Source organism: Mirounga leonina, unplaced genomic scaffold (genome assembly GCF_011800145.1).
Source record: "Mirounga leonina isolate KUSES-001 unplaced genomic scaffold, KU_Mleo_1.0 Mir_91, whole genome shotgun sequence".
Taxonomy (NCBI): domain Eukaryota; kingdom Metazoa; phylum Chordata; class Mammalia; order Carnivora; family Phocidae; genus Mirounga; species Mirounga leonina.
In genome coordinates, this window is record NW_023270839.1 from 31024653 (window position 1) to 31046872 (window position 22220).

Below are 22220 nucleotides of genomic sequence, written 5' to 3' on the forward strand. Positions count from 1 at the left end.
GCCAACAGAAAGATATTTCTAAACAAACCTAATCAGGTCACTTGCTTGCTTAAAATCATTCAGTGGTTTCATGCTGCCCTTAGGATAAAGCCCAAATTCCCTCATGCAGTTTCCCAGGTGCTGGTGATACTCTGTCATCAAACAGTAACATTTTGTCTTCTCCGGAGCATGGTCCCCCTCACCTCCTGGATGTCCCACATGATTTTCACCAGTCCCTGAGTATCTCCTGGGTTCTGCCCTTCCCTCTTTGCAGAGCAGATTTACCATGAAGTTGTGAGAACTTTCCAATTTTCAGAACCCTTCACACTTGCATGGGGCCTATACTCTACAGTGTAGGTACAAGGCCCTATACCGACAGTGTATTTTTACATTATTTTTATGTTATTATATATTATTTTATTAGGTCCCATATAACCCGTACCTGCCCCTGCCCCTTTGCCTGACTAATCCTACTCATCCTTTAGATCTCAACTTAAATGTCACTTTTTCCTGGAAACCATCCCTATTCAGCCCTGGAATAGGTCAGAAGCACCTGCCAAATGCTGTCCAAGAGTTTGTCACCTGGTTTTTCCGTTGCTTATTTGTTGGTCTTCCTCCTAGACTCAAATGTTATGACCACGTTTACATTAGATGTGGCAGTACCTAACATAGGGACTACCATACCATAAGCTTTGTTAAGTATCTGAGAATGAAAAAATGACTTTGTGAATGAGCACTCAGTGACAGACAAATACAGGGAAGAAGGGCACAAACTGGAAGATTATACCTGAGAGTTTGTGATTCATCCACTTCCTGGATGTCTAGGAAAAAATGCATTGGTTAAGGGATGATACCCATGAAAGGCCATGCTTATCCCCATGTGAAAGCTGAAAAGTATGGGGAGATAGGACTAGAAACAAAATATGCCATAAAAAGTGCAGTAAAAGGAGACTTAAGAGAGGCTTAGTGGCAACAATATTTCAAACCTATAATTGGCCTAACAATTAAGAGAGTCAGCAATATAGGAACGCAGAAGGCACAAAAACAAAGTCTGAAAGATCTCCGACATGAGTAACAAACGAATGCTAAAATCTATTAACTTACAAAGAATATTAGTTATTTAGAAAAAATATACTAGGTCCTCTAGTCCAGTGTTTCCCAAGCTTCAATGTGCATACTAATCACCTAATAATCCTATTAACACAGAGATTCTGATTCAGAAGATCAGGAGAAGGGACAAGGGAAGGCCGAAATTCAGCATTTCAGTAAACTTCCAGATTTTGCTGCTGATCCTGGAACCACACTTTCATGAGCAACAACACTAGAGTCTACACTTGGCAAGACACAAAAGACACTGCCTAAAGACACCTGCAGATTGAAGGTGAGGGAATGGAGAAACATCTATCATGCAAATGGAGGTCAAAAGAAAGCTGGAGTAGCGATACTTGTATCAGATAAAAAAGACTTTATTTTTTTAAGACTTTATTTATTTATTGACAGAGAGAAAGAGAGAGAGAGCACAAGGAGGGGGACCTGACCCCAGGACCCTGGGATCGTGACCCGAATCAAAGGGCGCCTGGGTGGCTCAGTCGTTAAGCGTCTGCCTTCGGCTCAGGTCATGATCCAGGGTCCTGGGATCGAGCCCCGCATCGGGCTCCCTGCTCGGCAGGAAGCCTGCTTCTCCCTCTCCCACTCCCCCTGCTTGTGTTCCTGCTCTCACTGTCTCCTCTCTGTCAAATAAATAAATTTAAAAAAAAAAATCTTAAAAAAAAAAAAAGTTAGATGCTTAACCGAATGAGCCACCCAGGCGCCCCCAAAATAGACTTTAAAACAAAGACTGTAACTAGAGTCTACACCTGGAATTGCTAAAATACAGTAAGATGGTCCACTGCCTTTGGGTCAGCCTGCCAGCTAAAAATGGTCTTTATATTTTTTAAGTGGTCAGAAAATAAATAATAATATTTTGTGACAAATCAAAAATATATGAAACTCAAATTTCAGCGTCTGTAAATGCAGTTTAATTGGGACATAGCCGTATCAGTGCATTTCTGTATCTCCTCTGGCTGCCTCTGTGCTCTAGTGACAGAATGGAACACCTGTGGTGGGTCTTACGGCCCACTGCGTAAGTCTGTTCGGGCTGCCATAACAAAATACCACAGACCGGATGGCTTAAGCCACAGAAATTAATTTCTTACAGTTCTGGAGACTGGGAAGTCCAAGATCAAATTCTGGCAGTGTTCGGTTTCTTTTCTTTTTTTTTTTTTGATTTTACTTTTTTGTTGTTTTTATTACGCACTACATTAATACACTGCATAACCTTCTAGAAGGGGTACATGAGTATGACTTGAGTTATTTTTCATCAATCAGGAAAATGCTTCCTAAATCGATATTCTCCAAACCCTTTGACACATAGTAATGATTAACTCCAGAGACCCACTTATCTCTTTGCATCAAACTCCACTGAAATGGATAATAGACAACCCTTTTCTCCTTGTCCCCGTTACTGAGCCTGTGGATGTGCGCTCTGGCTATGCCAGGGAGACCAAGCACACGACCATGACGCCGACCCCGGGCAGGATCTCGAACCACATCGCAGCACGGTGGCCAGGGCCAAACCCTTCCTTCCCGGCCCAGTAAAGATGACCCGACCTCGGCCCCCTTCCCAGTAGGCTCCCCAGTGTTCAGTTTCTGACAAGAGCTCTCTTCCGGACTTGTGGACAGCCACCTTCTCACTGAGTCCTTGCTCACATGGTAGAGAGAAAGCCTACTGTCTCCTCCTCTTCTTAGAAGGGCACCTGCCTATCATATTAGGGCCCCACCCTTATGCCCTCACTCAACAGTTATCACCTACTCCAAGGCCGTATTTCCATATATCCAGTCACATTAGGGGTTAGGGCTTCAACATATGAGTTTGATGAGGACATAAACATTCCGTCCATAATACCCACAAAGCCTAAAATATTTACTATCCGTCTCATTACAGAAAAAGTCTGGGAGCGCCTGGGTGGCTCAGTCGTTAAGCGTCTGCCTTCAGCTCAGGTCATGATCCCAGGGTCCTGGGATCGAGCCCCGCATCAGGCTCCCGGCTCCTCGAGAAGCCTGCTTCTCCCTCTCCCACTCCCCCTGCTTGTGTTCCCTCTCTCGCTGTGTCTCTCTCTGTCAAATAAATAAATAAAATCTAAAAAAAAAAAAGTCCGCCTACTTCTGGTCTAGATGCTGTTTCTCAAAGTAGGTAGGAATGCAAAGATTTTAGGCCATTTAGATATTAAAGTTCAAGAAGCACTGGTTTCCAAATGTAGTGATCATGGTAAATCACATGAAAACATTTTTTTTAAATACAGATTTCCAGGCTCCATCCTAGGAGGAGAACAATTTTAAAAACAATTATAACAGCTAACATTTGTTGAGGACTTACAATGCAGTTTTCTAGGAACTGTGCTAACTTTATTACATTATTTCATTTAAACTTCCTAATGTCTTAAAATAGCTATTATTATTATTATCCCTATTTAAAAGATTAGGTAAAGAACCAGGATTTAATCTGTTAATAAGTTACAGAGCTAATGCCAGGCAACAGACATGAAATTTACTTCACAGATATTTTTCTTTTAGCCGTCAGTGCCAAGTGGCTCCTATAATAGAGCATTATAAATGATGTACCATGGGAATGACTGACACCATTCGAGGTCATAAGAGGAGTCCCAGAGGGTTGAGACTTAAAAGCTGGGGAAGATTTTTCCAAATGGAAAGAGGTATATCTTCAATTTCATCCAGGGAGTATCAAAAATACTTCAAGAGAAGGAATTTAAAGGAAAGTTTACCAGATGACAGCCCTGTAACTTTTGCATAGTTCTTACAGTTTCACAAATCGGTAAAATTTTTTCTTTAAATGGAGGTAGTTGCAAATTGGCAAATGAAAATCTTTCCTTTGTTACTGTCTTGATGTAACAGTATTTTTTCAGTAACAGGATTTTTAAAGAAATGGATGCTCCCTTTCTTTTGAGGTATTGGTTTTTAAATATTTCAAGTATTAAGGTTCTAAAGTTTGAGCTGAATATTTATATGTGGCATGTTCAGAGACTGCAGAGAATGAAATATTTAAAAGTTTTTGCTCTCCTAGTAAATTAAGAAAAAACAGTTGAGTATTTCCTAAAATCTGCGTTGACATTTCAACATATCTTGGCTAGATAATAAATTAAAACACAAGAAAGGGTAACTTAAAAGATAATTAATAGTGAAGTAAGTGAAATACAATACTTTTACAATGTTCCCTTTGTTATAATTTGTACTCCCACATTGTTGGTCAGTTTTCTGGCCTAGAGAGTAGGTGGTTTCCAAAATTATTCATGTAAGTTAAATGAATTTATTTTGTAATTCTTTGAAAGGAAGGAAAGAAAGAATGCAATCAGACACTGTTCAGAGGAGAGCTATTTCTACTAAAAGTGGAATTTAACAGTGATAAAGCACAGGAAGAACTGAAGAGATGCAAAAAAAATACGAGGCGTGTCCCCAACGATCTTGCCTGTGGTAAATGACAGCAATAACGTCAATGGAATTTCTACACCAATCGCTAAAAATGATCTGTTAACAAATAAATGCAAAGTGATCTCAAAGAAACCAACACTACTCTGTGAAGTCAACCCTAATCTGGACAAAGTGCTTAATCATGCCTATGTTGTTGATTATATGTTACTTTAGAAAACAGAAGAATCCTGGCATCTGTAATTACATTTGAGTTGGTAGTTGACAGCAAGGCACCAAATTATTTGAAATGAATTTTTAGGCTAAAAGTCAGTATGCTAAGATATACTCGAGACTATACACAATCAGGAAGATCTGTTTATAAAATATGGTGTAGATTTTTACTCTCTCTCAAGGGGTGCGGTGAGAAAGTTGCAAAACAGCCGGATTACAAGAATTTTCACCTATAGCATGTTTCCAGAGATTTTTCTGAGTGTTATCTAAGGCTTCCTTGTGCGAGAGGAATGAGGGAACACAGTCTCTGAAAAGACTTTGGCTTGCCTTAAAACGTGACTTCCATATTTTGTAAACTGAGCGATTCTAGTTCTCTTCAAAACAAAATCACTATTATAGTGAGGTTCACAATGAACCCTCTCTGATAAAAGTAGTCTCTTTTATGTCCTGTCTTGACTAAATGAAAGATTACAACTCCCTCCAGATAGATGTTTGACTCGCCAGGGGTAGCTCTTGATTTTCTTTCCTCAGATATATAATCACACAACCAAATCCTACTCTGTTATGGTAAAGGATAACACCCAGAAATCTGACTTAATTTTATCATGCTTCCATACAAGCTGGCTAAGGGACTCTAAAATTACTTGTTACCCAGGGACTGTTTCTTCTGTCTCCTATTTCCCCCACGGTAACTGGGAATTCCAATTTTGGATTTATCAAAAAAAGATCTGTGAGTTTTAAAGGTGTGCAAGGAATCCAGGAACATTACTAATGATTTTAAATATTTTGGATCTTTGTAACTGTTGTTAATCTCATACTCACTAATCAAGCTTGCTGTGAAATATAATAGCACACATTCTTTGGCAAAATAGAAGCTAAAGATTATCGTGTCCCAAATGCTAAACTAACAACAGCACCATCTAAATAATCCCCCCTTTCCCCCTTATTATATAAATACTGAACAATTAAGAAGTTTCTGACAGCTTATGAAAACAGTCTTCTTTGCATTTAGAAACCCTAACTTCAGAATTTGAAGCCAATTTCTGAAATAAACAGACAAAAAAAGAGGAATGAATTATTTCAATCAGTCTATTATCAAAGAACACAAGTGTGCTATTAATTTTGCTTCAGTTTATTGTGTGATAAATTTAACAAATGTTTTAAAATTCTGCTTAAAACAGGTAAACATGAGAAGTGCCAAGGGAGGAAAAAAAACAACTGAGTGAAAATAATCAAAACAAAGATGCAAATCTTGAAGAAAACCTCAAACCACAGTTTAGAACAAATCATATAAACATTAAATCACAAGCCAAATGTTTTTTTCACCAACCCCCAAACCATTTCTAATTAAAAGCAAACTGTGTATTTACAAATCATTAAACTAGAACAAACCAGCAACATCAAAATACTTCCACTGCTCTACCAATATTTATATTACTAATAAAGACACAAGAATCTTTTCAGCCACTTTAAAAAACAAAACAGTCACATCTTTGAACTGAGCATTGAGGATTTAGCATAAAATGTTGTAAAACAACTCTCATTACAATTAAATTTAGTTATTCAGAACTTTGGGAGAAAATCAGGAAAGTAAATCAAGTTAATCTCTTTTGGTTTTTCTTGTTTTGAGCAGAGGTCACATCTGTTAAATCTTTTTATTTAGTACTACAATGCCTTATTTAGAAAAATAATTTGTAAATTCTTGTTAAATGAATTGAAATACACAAATTCATTTCTTTCTTTCAGAAACAAAGAACTGTATGTGTTACCAAGGAGAATGTGTCCCAATAACATACTTTTTAGTTGAAAACTTAATTACCAGAAGTAACAAAAGGATGTGTATTAGGGCATCAGAGAAGGGATTAGTATGAAAATGAAATTTTGAGACATCAGTTTGCTACTCAAATTGACACTGATTCAGCAAACAGAAGCATTTAAATTTCATTTCCAAGCCCACTTAGTAAATCTAGTTCTAGTTAGAGCATCTTTAATGTACAAAAGCTAGTATTCACCATGCAAGACACAGATAGGGTTCCCTTAACCTACTGCCCTCTGCACACATCACTCTCTGTTAAACAGGCAGCTAACGCCAGATGCTCTTGCTAAAAATGGTCACAGATGGTCAGTTGTCCAGTTAACAGAACATACTGCCCTCCCAATAGCCGAAAGTAAGAAGGAAAGGAGTGAGAGCTCTTAACACTTGCCTGCTTAGTGGGTTATACCTGTTCAACTTGCTATAAGCTCAGCTAGGCCCCAACGGTGTCTAAGAAAGACTATAGACCCTAGGGCTCTCAAGAGTAAAAGGCATCTTAAAGGTGAGCTAGTCAACAGCTGTACAATGCTTGGATCAACTGCATCTCTGCTGGTCAGCCCGTTCCAGCCCTGGCTTGGCACCTCCAGGGGTGTGGAACCCACTGTCCAACAAGAAAGTCCTACAGCTGAGACACAGTCCCGTGTTAGTCTGCCCTGCAATTAGCCCAACTACCCAGGTCTAACTCCACAGTCAGGAAACATGGAGTTATTTTAACAGAGAGGCATACTGACTATAACAAAATAATTTCCCAGTTTATGCATTATACAGTGATTTTAAGCTGAATTACCCCAAGTAGTATACACAAAGGATTTTACAACATAAAAACACAGGCCGTAATATATGTGATTTACTTTTAAAACACAGAAGGAAATAAAAACTCATAGTACTAAAAGCTATTAGAGATTATAAAAAAAATTCAACAAAGATCAATGGGTCTTCTTTATATTTATACGCACCCATAGAAAATGTTTAAATTTTAAAGCATTGTTTTGTTTTTGTTTTAAGATTTCACTTATTTATTTGACAGAGAGAGAGAGAGAGCACAAGCAGGGGAAGCAGCAGAGGGAGAGAAAGAAGCAGGCTCAGGGAGCCCGATGCGGGACTCGATCCCAGAACCCTGGGATCATGACTGGAGCCGAAGGAAGATGCCCAACCGACTGAGCCACCCTGGCACCTCTAAAGCGTTGTTTTTAATTGACAAAATTTTAATAAGATGTTTCTCTAAACTTTTCACAAGCAGAGCATTATTCTGTTCTTCCCAATAAATTATTCATTTTTTTAAAATAAGCTACCTACGTGTTCAAGAAAAGTGCTCTATGAACTTATTTTTTGTATTTTCTACTTATTTATATTTCCTGAACAGTGAAGAAACTGGAAATACTGAGTTTGATGTGTGATTTTTCATCAGCTATTGTCCCAAATCCCGTTTCTTACTTGATAACTTAGTACAACTCTTTTGAATAAATGATATGAACATAGAAAGGGAGAGCACACTGAGAAGCTGCAGCTAGAAATAAATGCTCCTGGGGGCGCCTGGGTGGCTCAGGTGGTTGAGCATCTGCCTTCAGCTCAGGTCGTGATCCCAGGGTCCTGGGATTGAGCCCCGCATCGGGCTCCCTGCTCCGCGGGGGGCCTGCTTCTCCCTCTCCCACTCCCCCTGCTTGTGTTCCCTCTCTCACTGTGTCTCTCTCTGTCAAATAAATAAATAAAATCTTTAAAAAAAAAAAAAAAAAGAAAGAAAGAAAGAAAGAAATGCTCCTGACTTTGGTGACAGGTTTTGTTACCACCTCCTCTGCTTCAATGGTTTTAAGGAAGGTCACCCTGGAACATATGTAACTTCTCCTCATCATTTATAAAACTGTGTGACAGGGATCAATAGTGAAATTTATTTAAGCAAATGTAGATTAAATTAAAATCCAAGACAATAAGATTAGAAGCAAAATGCCATCTGGAAAACTACAGCAAAGAACCAGAGGATGGGATCCTCCTATGTGCCTGCCTCTAAAAACAGACTCCCACCATAGCTTGTCACCACACAGGGTCTCAGGACTACTGCTGTTTTCACAGGTTGTGCCGTGAAGCCAGAAAAGCAAATGGAGCTATCCCAGTGGGGTCACTATGCCCCTTTCCCTTCTGCACTCCAAAGGGTAGTCTGTGATGGGAAGAGCCAGAGAGCACTGTGAAATTCCAGTATGCGCAGAAGGTGCTCTAACAATTCAGTAGGAATCTAGTTGGGAATCATAGTTAAAGTTGCTGCTTTAACAACTAAGAAATAACTGAGTATGCATTTTACAACTTGAGTATCTGTTTATATCCATGTACTTATTGTAGACATAAGTTTCCTTACTTTCCATTAAACATGGTCACATTATGAAATTCTTCACTCAGCAAAGATAAGACGAACAGAGAATAAAACGGTGTCTTTCGGAACTGTGATAAACCCAAACACAAGGCTGAGTGCTTTTTCTGTGTTACAGCTACAAAAATAAATATGTATAGTGACATGGTCATATGTAAGAGCATTATTTTGTACATAATTTAAATATATTTTATATGTGAAAATAATGCACCTACAAAGCACTCTCCGGCAATTTCTAAATTAATCATTGTCTATTTTCTGCTCATTTTGTGATATTGCTATTTCACGTACATCATACATTCACAATAATTGATCAGATCTCACTCTACCAGAAGTTAACTGTAGAAAGAAAAGCAGATGCCCAGAGGTGGGGGAAAGATAGAAAGATACCAAGGTTATCTGACGCCTTGTCAGTTCGCTCACAATGGTGAGTCAAAGACCAGCACAGAGTTAAGCAGGAGGATATACACAGTGATGTCATAAAGGCAATTCTCTTTCTACTAGTAAGTCAGTTCTTCTGCCCTATATCCAAAAACTCTTTTCCCAACTGGTCAGAGAGGAAGGACAAAAGGAAAGTGCAGTACAGACTCACTCACCTAAACCACTGAGAGTGTAGAGAAGGTCACCGGTATCTAAGAAAATGGGTCCATGTTCCTGCTGCCCTTCTTCTTTGTAGTACAGCTTGTAGCCCTGAATGGTTGCTGTGTCCTCAGCATCTTGCTGCCACTTCACAGAAATGGTGGTACAGTTCAGAGGCTCCAAATGTAACTCTGGAGACTTAGGGGCTAGAAAAAGCCAACAGAAATGTATGCATAAAAAAATCCATAGTTCTTCTCTGGAAAACAGTATGGAGGTTCCTCAAAAAGTTGAAAATAGAGCTACCATATGATCCAGCAATTGCACTACTGGGTATTTACCCCAAAGATACAAAAGTAGGGATCCGAAGGGCTACGTGCACCCCGATGTTTATAGCAGCAATGTCCACAATAGCCAAACTGTGGAAAGAGCCAAGATGTCCATTGAAAGATGAATGGATAAAGAAGATGTGGTATATATACACAATGGAATATTATGCAGCCATCAAAAGGAATGAGATCTTGCCATTTGCAACGACGTGGATGGAACTGGAGGGTATTATGTTGAGTGAAATAAGTCAAACAGAGAAAGACATGTATCATATGATCTCACTGATATGAGGAATTCTTAATCTCAGGAAACAAACTGAGGGTTGCTGGAGTGGGGGGTGGGGTGGGAGGGATGGGGTGACTGGGTGATAGACACTGGGGAGGGTATGTGCTCTGGTAAGCGCTGTGAATTGTGCAAGACTGTTGAATCTCAGATCTGTACCTCTGAAACAAATAATGCAATATATGTTAAGAAAAAAAAAAGAAGAAGAAGGTAGCAGGAGGGGAAGAATGAAGCGGGGGAAATCGGAGGGGTAGACGAACCATGAGAGACGATGGACTCTGAAAAACAAACAGGGTTCTGGGGGGGGGGTGGGAGGATGGGTTAGCCTGGTGGTGGGTATTGAGGAGGGCACATTCTGCATGGAGCACTGGGTGTTATGCACAAACAATGAATCATGGAACACTTCATCTAAAACCAATGATGTAATGTATGGGGATTAACATAAGAATAAAAAAAAAATCCATAGTTCATAAATATACACCCAATTTTAAACCAACAGCTGCAAAAAAGTGCAATTCTAAGCAATTATATTTTAACCTAACTATCAAAATTCCACAGTGACATTAAACTTTGAGACAGAATTAAAAATATAAAATATTGGGCGCCTAGGTGGCTCAGTCGTTAAGCGTCTGCCTTCGGCTCAGGTCATGATCCCAGGGTCCTGGGATCAAGCCCCGCATCGGGCTCCCTGCTCAGTGGGAAGCCTGCTTCTCCCTCTCCCACTCCCCCTGCTTGTGTTCCCTCTCTGTGTCTCTCTCTGTCAAATAAATAAATAAAATCTAAATCTATCTATCTATCTATCTATCTATCTATCTATCTATCTATCTATCTATATACACACACACACACACACACATACATATATATGGCAATAATATCAATTAGGTCTCTATTAATATACAACTTTTGGTAATTCAGTTTGATTTGGATTCACCCATTTATGAAGAATTTGCTAAGCAAACTAACAGTGTAACCAAAAGTTTTACACACTATTGGGACTATAAAGAGACTATGCAACAAAAAGTTTAAAATTATTTTCAGTGAAGTCCATGATCTATGGAATATTTTCATTCATAAAACACCATTTAAACATGACTTAGATTTTATAAAAGTAAGTTTCAAAAAAGTAAAAATACTCTTCCTCAATCATGTTTAGAAATTTACCTTTCACACTTGTAGCTTTGGGTGTCCTATGTGAGGTCCACACCGATGACTCTCCTAGCCCCACTCTGGTGGCAGCAGTAATCCGCACCAGGTAGACACTGTCTGGTTTCAGGCCCTCCAGAAGGTACTCGTGTGTGGTTCCCGGGAGCTCCAGAACTTGGATGGAAGTCTCAGTACTCAGGCGGAAGGACAGGCGATAGAGGACCACCTGGCCCCGCCGGTATTTGGCTGGGATCGGCAGCCAGGAGATGAGGATATCGGTGGGACTTCGACTGGTCAAACTAATTTCAGGAGGTCTCAAGGGAACTAGTCATACAAGAAAACAGGTTGCTTATGAATAGAATCAAAACTGTCAATTAGCACTGCAGTATTTACTGCATTCTCTTAAGAGCAACACACGTGATAAAGGAGGGATACGTTCAGCCCTAGCAGAGGTTTTCAGGCGAGTAGATCACAAACCAGAAAAAAAAAAGAAGGAAAAATAATGAGGAAGGATCGAGCATAGAGAACCAAAGAAAGCAAAGTGTCAGTAAAAGTAAAAGCCCAAGTCCTCACTGTGACTTCATACAAAGCCCTATGTACTTACAGGGTCGGCTCCTCATGGATTCTGGGCCCCAATCTCCTACTGCTTTCCACCTGTTCCCTCCACTGCAGCCCTCAGCAATGTCCATTTCCTCTGCCGAGCATGCACCTCCCCCAGTCACCTGCTTCACCAGCTCCCGCACCTTCACTTCCTTCAAGTTTTCATTCAAATGTCACCTACTCAGTGAGCCTTTCTTGGGTGACCGTGTCTCAAGTCTCAAACCCTCCCAACATTTCATACTCCCTTTCCTTGCTTTTTTCCCCTTCTCCTAGATACTTACCAATATCCCACATAGCATATAATTACATAATGGACTGTTTATCTTGTTTATTGTTCCTCTGCCCCCTCTCCCACTAGAAAGTAAACGCCACGAAATCAGGGACAATTTTTTGTCTCTTTTGTTCACTACTATCAAATAACACACAGCAGGTACTCGAATATTTGTTGCATGAATGAACTAATAGTTGGAAAAGAGAAAATCAATTTTTTAAGCATTTCTGAGTCCTTGATATGTATGAACTCATGAATTCTCACCAAAACCAAAGGAAGCACCATGATCATTATAGCTGAGGAAACTGAGGTACAAAGAGGTTAAACCGCTTGCCCAAGGTCACACAGGTCATTAGTGAAGGAGCAGATGTAGGCCGACTGAACAAAGCCCACATTCTTATCCCCTCTACTTGACTGTGTCTTATATAACAACAGTTCTTCTATCACAGGGTTATGTAGGGATTAAATGAGATAACGGAGAGAAGGTTTTTAGAACAGGCAGGGGCAAGCCCTCCACAAGTGTTAGTTGTATCTGCTGCACACAGCCGTGCCCCTAGGACACCCACACATCTCCGTTTGAGACGTATGGGCTTAGGAAATGTGGAGAAACTGGTGTAGAAACGTGAAAAGTAGGGTCAGAAGTCTGTGTTATTCAGAAAACAAAATGAAACTACATTAAGTAAAATGTTACAGAGTAAGAAAAGGTTTAAAGGAAAAAGAACTTTGAGATCATAACTTAACTGGAACTGGCAAGTTTTAAAAAGTAGCTTGCTATGGTCAGACTCCTTTCCTTTAAGGATATAGGGAGGAATACACCAAAAAACCCCCACAAGCCCCAAAACAGCACACACCCCCAGCCTGTGTTTCACCTTAGATATACATGTCAGAGGTTAAATGTGATGAGAATTCGAGAGGTCATAAATACTGTGATTCACTCTAAAATGGAACAGACTTTTTTTTGTTTAAATATTTTATTTATTTATTTGAGAGAGAGAGAGAGCGAGCATATAAGCAGGGGGAGGGGCAGAGGGAGAGGGAGAGGGAGAAGCAGGCTTCCCACTGAGCAGGGAGCCCCATGCAGGACACTGAGCCACCCAGACGCCCCTAAAATGGAACAGACTGTTAAATGAAAACTGAATTGGAATTGAGCATTCAAATCAGTAATTTTTTTCATTTAGTCAAACTCTGAATTTATAAACATCTAATAAGTGGCATAATAGAGATGTAAGTAAGAGATCTGGGACCAAATGAACAAAGAAAATGATATGGAAATAATCTACATAAAAATGTTTTGGGGCGCCTGGGTGGCTCAGTCGTTAAGCGTCTGCCTTTGGCTCAGGTCATGATCCCAGGGTCCTGGGATCGAGCCCCGCATCGGGCTCCCTGATCAGTGAGAAGCCTGCTTCTTCCTCTCCCACTCGCCCTGCTTATGTTCCCTCTCTTGCTGTCTCTCTCTCTGTCAAATAAATAAATAAAATCTTAAAAAAAAAAAAAAGTTTTGAAGGACACCTGTGTGGTCCAGGTGGTTAAGCATCTGCCTTCTGCTCAGGTCATGATCCCAGGGTCCTGGGATGGAGCCCCCTGTCTGACTCGCTGCTTAGCAGGGAGTCTGCTTCTCCCTCTCCCTTTACCCCTCCCTCTGCTCATGCTCTCTGTTTCTGTCTCTCTCCCTCTCAAATAAATGAAAAAATGCTTCAAAAAAATGTTTTGAAAACTAAGGGTGGGCCATTTTGTGAGGATGAGAAAACATCTGTAAAGGAGGAACAGTATAATTAAGCATATGTTAAATCATTCCCTTTTCCCAGTGACGGGTACAAAAAGGGCCTTCTAGAGAGCCCCTGAGAGAGAGATGACGAATCAGAGGAGGAGAATCAGTCTCAGGACTTTACTAATGGATGGGATCTCCCACCATTACAAGAATATATGGAGGCCTGCCCTCAAAAGGACTACAACTCAACTTCCAACCCAGGGTCTGTAACAACTATTACTTTCCTCCTTAAGCAGAATAAACATATTATACCTAAAAATAGACTAACTGCTGATTTTTAAAGAATATTTTTTAACTGACAGTTTACTAAATTTCAAAAACTCCCAGTTTCAGAGGTCCAAGACCTCTGACCTCTGTTCATTATATATTTACTCGCTGTATTTATATTTATTTATGGTTAGAAAATTCCACATTTTGTTCCACTCAAAAAAACCCTGCAATGTCAAAAAAAATTTTTTTTAAAACGTCAATGTACTTACAATTTACACTAGGAAACTTGAAGAAATACAATAATATAAGATTTTTATTATTAAAATTTATGTTACACATTATAAGTTATAAAAACTCTACACTTATCATCTTATTGTCAAAAAGTGAGGGTCAAATTTGAAATGGCAAACTAGCCTGCCAGTTACCATACCTGTTTTGATTATTTTTTTAACCAAAAAGAGGATATTTTCTCTAATTTAAAACACATTTATTCATTGAAATGGATTAAACATATTAATGTTCATACTTAAATGACATAGACTGTGTTTTCTTACCATCCTCTAAAGTATTCTGTGTCACATGGTCAGACATCTGGCTGGCTCCCATTGGCATATATGCCACAATGTAGAAAGTATAATTGCTAGCAGGTTCTAAGTCATCAATAATATAATGAGTTGTGTCATTTCCGATGACAACTTGATACTCTTCATTATTTAAACCTAGATTAAAGAATCGGCGTTTAAAAATCAGGAGTATTCAAAATGAACAGGACCAATTTCCCTTACTGTGACACACTGATCCTCCTGCCTAATCTTTGTTATCTTTTGTGACCCTTTAAAAAAAAAGAAATGTGACTTCTAAAAGTAACTACATCTTGCTACAAATTAGTAGTTTGAATTCTTCCCTAGTAAATCAAACTGAAAATAATTAACCTCTTCTAAATTTGTTTTAATATCCAGTCAAAACCCATAGCAGAGACAATGCAGAGCAGTAACACAACAGAGCGTAATGTTATAGAACACCGTAGTTTGAAACAGTGTAAGTTTTACTTGCTTAAACGCATGGCTTCTTTTTCCTTTTAAAAGTAAATGGAGAGACAGTAGGGAACGTAAAGGCTCTAGGCTTTATGGGAATGTAAAGTCTCCAGGCTTTATAAAAACAAACCAAACCAAAAGTCGTCCTGCAAAAGATCTCATTTTGGCCCTAGAGATTCTATTAAATTTGACTGACACAAGTTGTTCTTTTTATTTATTCTAGTAGGAAGCAAAAGAACTGGGAGGCACAGAATGTACTTCAAAACACTTTGTTCCACAACGAACTTCCCCCCGCCCCAAAGAGGAAAAAAAAAATTTCTCAGCAATTCTTAATAAAATATGCATGGCAAGGTATAGAACAGAATTTGCCTTTGTGTGATTTAATTCCTACGGCGCGGATCTGTACAGGGGAATAAGCACACTGGCAGCTCCTGGGCTTTGCGAACAATTCACGGTAAATGCACGTCAACTTCATCAAAACGCTCTAAGGACCAAGGCCCTTCTCCCCCTCACTGGATTTATAAACAAAACAGAAGGCAAATTCCACCATTAAGTTTTCCCACATTTCTGAATTAACTTGATAGCATTTTAATTAGACAAGATTACAGCCATTTCACAACAGACTGGCTAATGGCTTGTTAATTAGGAACTGCATAGTACGATTTCTGACCTACCAAACAAGGTCCTTGAGTTCGAATTAAAAAGCCTTGTTCTGTCCTTGAATAGACCACTGAGCCGCATGTGGAGGCTCTAATGAAATGACCATAATAGCGAACAAGAGTGGTCTCCACCAAAACCAGCATTCCTTTTACCTTCCTAAATCACTAAGAAGGGAATTAACATACTCCAACATGCTCAGTTAGACTTTTCATTCTTCTTGCTAAAACCCCTGATTTAAATTCAAAATATTCCTTTTCAAAATACTACTTCAAAGTATAAAAAACAAACAACAACAAACCACCTGTTTATATGGACAATTTTATCATATCATCATTTTTGGGTGCTAGGTGTTTTAATGTCTATTGCATAAAATCTAGACTGTGCACAACTAAAATTTGTAAACTTCTGTGGTTTCTATGAGAGATCAGTAGAGAAATCTCTAGGATTTCTAAGTAGCTTTTCCTTTCCCTCGAATTTTTTTGCCAAAAGAAAATACTAGGGCAAAAAAGATTGCAAAAACAATGGAATTAATAGTTCTGAATAAAAATTTTAAGACAGATTTGATTTCTACTTTTATATAAGAAATGACGTATCAACAAAGAGAGTCCTGTTCAATATTCAGAGTTTTAAATGTTTTCAGGAAACATTCAAAACATATAAAATCAACTTATGGGGATCTGATAATGTTTACCCCCCCCTTAAAAATAACATGCTATAGTGACCATAATTCACCATATTATTTTATGAACCAATTACAACATTGTTCCTATGTAACTGTATACTTAAATTGGAACATCAAGTCTTAGCTAAAGAATTTATATCTTGGCTGGAATGAAATTCATTACTCCACCACTTTGTAATTTTTAGCAGGCAGAGATGGTACTTATTTCTAAACAAAATCTTAAACTATACTTATATATACAAAGTATACAATAATAAAAACATTTAGCAAAAACTGATATGCAGGTGATAGATTATTTTATTAAAAGAGATAAATGCCATAGAACTTCAAAAATATTTTCTGGTAAGACATCATTCATACTGAAATTATTGACAGCAAGTAGCAGTTGAAAATAAATACTCCTCAAATTGCTTACCTTCTGCTTTCATATAGTGCACAGAATAAGCAATGACTTTGTCTGAATTATAAAGTGGCCTCTCCCAAGCTAAAAGGATTGCTGAACTTGACATGGTTTCAGCATGCACGTTGTAGGGAGCACTGGGTCTGTCTTCTGACATTACTACGGTCAGTCTGGCTCTAGATAAAATAGATCCTTGGCTGTTCTCAGCCATGCACTGATAAATACCATCATCTTCAGGAATAATCTGGTTAATTACCAATTTACTGAGGAAAGAAAAAAATATTTTTATGAAAATTTCTAAGAATGATGTAAAAATAAACTTGCTAAGTTCACTCTCATTTTAAGTGACAAAAGTTACAAAGAACAAAAAACTGTGTAATCAACCCCACTGAAAAATCTGAGTTGCTTAAAATTACTCTTATTTTCTGAGTTTAAGTAATAGTGATATCCAAACCCTGTTTGCTTTAGGTGAAAGACTAATCTCTTTTTTAAAATTTGGCTTTTAGGGGTGCCTGGGTGGCTCAGTCGTTAAGCGTCTGCCTTCGGCTCAGGTCATGATCCCAGGGTCCTGGGATCAAGCCCCGCATCGGGCTCCCTGCTCCACCAGAAGCCTGCTTCTCCCTCTCCCACTCCCCCTGCTTGTGTTCCCTCTCTCGCTGTGTCTCTCTCTGTCAAATAAATAAAACCTTAAAAAAAAATTTGGCTTTTATAAAAAAGTATATTATTCTGTAATAGCATCTAACTTATATAATACTGCAATGTTACATAAATTCAGATCAACAAAAAATTTTAAAGTTTTATTAAACATATGGCAATGTTATAAGAAGATTCATATTTATACTAATAAAAATGAGTTCTAAAAATCATTAAGTTTGAAAAATTCCTTGAGATTTGAATATTTCCTTCTAATTTTCTCTTTTTAATGGAAGAAGGAACTGAGACCCCAAAGGGTTAATATGCTTGCTAATAACTTAGCTATTGGCTCATCAGGACTAGAACCCAGGTCTAGGGGACTGTCCAACATTTATTTCATTATAATCTACCAATTCCATGATCCACATATAAAATACAAAAGGATCTATGGCGTGCTGATGTTAGAATCTTAATTTTTCTTTTCATATTTTATTTTATTATGTTAATCACCATACATTACATCATTAGTTTTTGATGTAGTGTTCCATGATTCACTGTTTGCGCATAACACCCAGTGCTCCATTCAATACGTGCCCTCTTTACTACCCATCACCAGGCTAACCCATCCCCCCGCCCCCCTCCCCTCTAGAACCTTCAGTTTGTTTCTCAGAGTCCATAGTCTCTCATGGTTTGTCTCCCCCTCTCATTTCCCCCCTCTTCAGAATCTAAATTTCTTATTTTAGTTTAAAATACCAAGATAATTTAGATATTTGATATTACAACCAGTTCACATAGCAATTACTAAAGCCACTATATCTTCTCTAAAATAGTAGCAAAGTGACATACCCACCTGTTGTACATTTTAATTCTCCCATTTGAATGTATCTTCCTCCCATTTTTCAACCATGACATTTTGGGTGAGGGGATTCCTTCTGCTTGACACACAAATCGAGCAGTACCAGCTCGAGGCCTTGTTAAACTTTCTGGCCATTCAACAAATGAAGGAGGAGCTATTTTTAAAGAAAAAAGAACAGAGAAAAATGTCCATGTCTCCAACAGGAATGATACAAAGAGTCAAGGAAGAGTTCGGCAAATGACTCAAGTCCCATCCTTGAAAATATTTAACATTCTGAGCCTCTTATCTACACTCTACATATAACTGTCCAGATGCCTTTTCTCAGCATTGTTCATTTAGATGTCCATTCCCTCGAGGTTTTCCCTATTGAGACCCTCTGTGTCAACACACTAGAAATAGGTACACTATAATCCTACTTAACTAAGCCCAATAATATATAGCCACTTGTGAACGCATACAATCAACAGATTAAAGTTTTAGATTGGTAAATGGATATGTGGATTTGTGGGTAGGTAACAAAGACATAAAAGAGATGCTTAAATAAGAAGGAACATAATGGTATGCAGGCAAACAGGAGGGTGACTTAAGCATTATAGTTAGTTACATTTTAACCCAGAGCTTTAACTTGCTTCTAAAATTCATTGTTGGATCACAGGATTTCATATCAACCTTCGTATCAATGCTACAAAGTTCAAGAAAGGAGGAAGTAAGCGATGAATGAGATAATACAATAAATGTTAAAATACGAGATTCTCCTGAATGCAGGATGAAATAAAACATACCTAAGACAGTTAAGGTTGCCATGGCAACTGTAAAGTTGCGCGTGCCCGGGGTTGTCGCCCGACAAACATACACTCCGGCGTGTTGCAGCTTGACATCAGATATCATGAGATTACCATTTCCCAGTACCCGAGTGTTAAAGACATCAATGGACTTGTGATCTATTTCCAAGAGAAGACTTCGGTTAAAATAATGTAACATAAGGGCGCCTGGGTGGCTCAGTCATTGGGCGTCTGCCTTCGGCTCAGGTCATGATCCCAGGGTCCCGGGATCGAGTCCCGCATCGGGCTCCCCGCTTGGCAGGAAGCCTGCTTCTCCCTCTCCCACTCCCCCTGCTTGTATTCCTTCTCTTGCTGTGTCTCTGTCAAATAAATAAATAAAATCTTTAAAAAAAGGGGGGGGGGCCCTGGGTGGCTCAGTCATTAAGTGTCTGCCTTCAGCTCAGGTCATGGTTCCAGGGTCCTGGGATCGAGCCCCGCATCGGGCTCCCCGCTCGGCGCCTGGGTGGCTCAGTCGTTAAGCGTCTGCCTTCAGCTCAGGTCATGATCTCAGAGTCCTGGGATCGAGTCCCACATCGGGCTCCCTGCTCGGCAGGAAGCCTGCTTCTCCCTCTCCCACTCCCCCTGCTTGTGTTCCTGCTCTCGCTGTCTCTCTCTCTGTCAAATAAATAAATAAAATCTTTAAAAAAAAAATAATGTAACATAAGATCTAAAATTATGTCAAAAGATCACCATTGAATCATATCATAAAAAGCATAAAATCCGCTATACAAAAACCTTTTCTCCACACACTGAAATGCCGAAAAGTTAGACGCCACTTCAATGACAAACATGTGTTTTGCCTATAAAATAAACATTCTGTCAGCTTCATTAAAATCAACAGAGTTTAAAGACTCTTTTCCCTGAGAAAACTTACCCAGGCGGCTCCAAGACACGAGTGGTTTGGGATTTCCCGTGGCCACGCATTCGAAAACCGCTGTCTGATGAAGAGACGCTGTTATGTTCTGTGGGCCTGCGATGATGGCTGGTGTGTGGAAGGAATCAGACTCTTCAGCTTTGAGGAGGAGGAGGCACAAGATGAGAAGAAATTACAAGCAAGATATAATAAGTGAGACAAGTTAAAACATCCTTGTTATTCCCTTAAAAAATAACTTCATTGAGGGCGCCTGGGTGGCTCAGTCGGTTGGGCGACTGCCTTCGGCTCAGGTCATGATCCTGGAGTCCCGGGATCGAGTCCCGCATCAGGCTCCCTGCTCGGCAGGGAGTCTGCTTCTCCCTCTGACCCTCCTCCCTCTCATGCTCTCTGTCTCTCATTCTCTCTCAAATAAATAAATAAAATCTTTAAAAAAAAAAAAAAAGAAACAATAAATGTGAGTTTTTGCTGAGCTTCAGAAGCTCCAGTTTGATAAGGAGCAGGGCGGGGTCTGAGCTGAGTTTGGTGAGAGAATGTACTACTATTAATATGCAAACATGTAGGTGGGCGCCTGAGTGGCTCAGTCGGTTAAGTGACTGCCTTCGGCTCAGGTCATGATCCTGGAGTCCCGGGATCGAGTCCCGCATCGGGCTCCCTGCTCGGTGGGGAGTCTGCTTCTCCCTCTGACCCTCCTCCCTCTCATGCTCTATCTCATTCTCTCTCTCAAATAAATAAATAAAATCTTAAAAAAAAAAAAATAACTTCATTGAGATATAACTCACATCATACGCGATTCACAATTTTAAGTACTTCAGTGATTTTTAGTATTTTCAGAGTTGTGCAACTATTACCACAATCAACTTTAGAACCCCAAAAAGAAACACCACACCCATGAGCAATCTCCTCTCTCCACAGCCCGGCAACCACTAATCTTTCTGTCTCTCTGGATTTGCCTTTTCTAGACATTCCTTAACAAAGGAACCATGTATTATATGGTCTTTTGGGAACTGGCTTCTTTTCACTTAGCATAATGTTTTCAAGATTCATCTGTGTTGCAATGTGTACCGGTATTTCATTTCTTTTTATTGAGTAATAACATAATAGAATTTAATTGTATCAATAGAACACATTTTATTTATCCATTCTTCAGTTGATGGACATTTAGGTTGTTTCCGTATCATTCCCTTTTAATTGAGGCTCAAACATTCATTTAATCCTTTCGCCAACCTTGTTAAGAATTTATGTGACAGTGGGAAGAAGAGAAAAGTGGGGGAGTGATTTTGTCTTTAATCTTTCATATCAGGAAGCTAAAAGATACTACCTGATATTGAACCATAGTGTTAAAAATGTAATTTCAGTTTCTCAAAGAGATTTTTTAACCTTCAAGGATATTTTAGGAATCTTGTGAAAAATAAACATTCAGATGAAGTTCACCAATGTCTTTAGTCCAGACTTTTTTCCACTATATTCAAGTAAATTTAAATTATTTAAAAATAAAAACTAGTATCTATGTGTAATTCCATTTTAGTAAGATACATATTTCTTTCTTCATATTCATCTCTTTAGCTAGTTTCCCTTCTAAGTATATTTATGTGTGGCAAAATATAGAAAATTATGTTCGCTTAATGTTAACAATGATAATTTCTGGATATTGGAATTGGGGATATTTTTAAACTTCTATCTATACTTTTTTACACTGTTTAATGTAAAAATTTTTATTTTTATACTTTTATAGACATCACTCTTTATGATAAGCATGTATCATTTTTACAAATGCAAATTATAATTTTTCTTAAAACAACAAACAAAAAAATACAAACTGGAAACAAATATATCTTTATTGACAATGGACAATTTTGGTGGAAATGGGTAATCGTTTTTCTCATTTCGCATTTTATATTTTAAAAACAAAAGTGAAATATTTACAAAACAAATATTCATTCTTTCTTAAAGATGTTGTTCTTAAAGATGTTAACATAAAATAAGCTGGCCTGTGAAAGAAGAGGAACCTAACAGGGATAAAAATGACCATTTCCAACTAGATTACAATAACTTACATGAAATTAAAGTGCTATTTTATAGCATACTATTTTTGGGGGGGGGGGATTTTTTTTTTTATTCTTATGTTAATCCCCATACATTACATCATTAGTTTTAGATGCAGTGTTCCATGATTCATTGTTTGTGCATAACACCCAGTGCTCCATGCAGAATGTGCCCTCCTCAATACCCAC

General features: G+C 38.7%; 1 protein-coding gene and 1 pseudogene across 1 annotated transcript in view; both read right to left on the bottom strand.

The window, feature by feature from the left end:
• The window catches only part of PRTG (protogenin), a 129765-nt gene that overhangs the window by 45593 nt on the left and 61952 nt on the right, over positions 1–22220 (bottom strand). The window contains exons 5-11 of the mRNA XM_034993606.1: positions 19990–20127; positions 19077–19235; positions 18289–18448; positions 16821–17068; positions 14584–14748; positions 11199–11504; positions 9443–9631 (exon numbers count right to left, since the gene is read on the bottom strand). Of these exons, the coding sequence (XP_034849497.1) occupies positions 9443–9631; positions 11199–11504; positions 14584–14748; positions 16821–17068; positions 18289–18448; positions 19077–19235; positions 19990–20127 (1365 nt within the window). The remainder of the gene's footprint in view (positions 1–9442; positions 9632–11198; positions 11505–14583; positions 14749–16820; positions 17069–18288; positions 18449–19076; positions 19236–19989; positions 20128–22220) is intronic.
• On the bottom strand, positions 1930–2979 carry LOC118002966 (annotated as a pseudogene).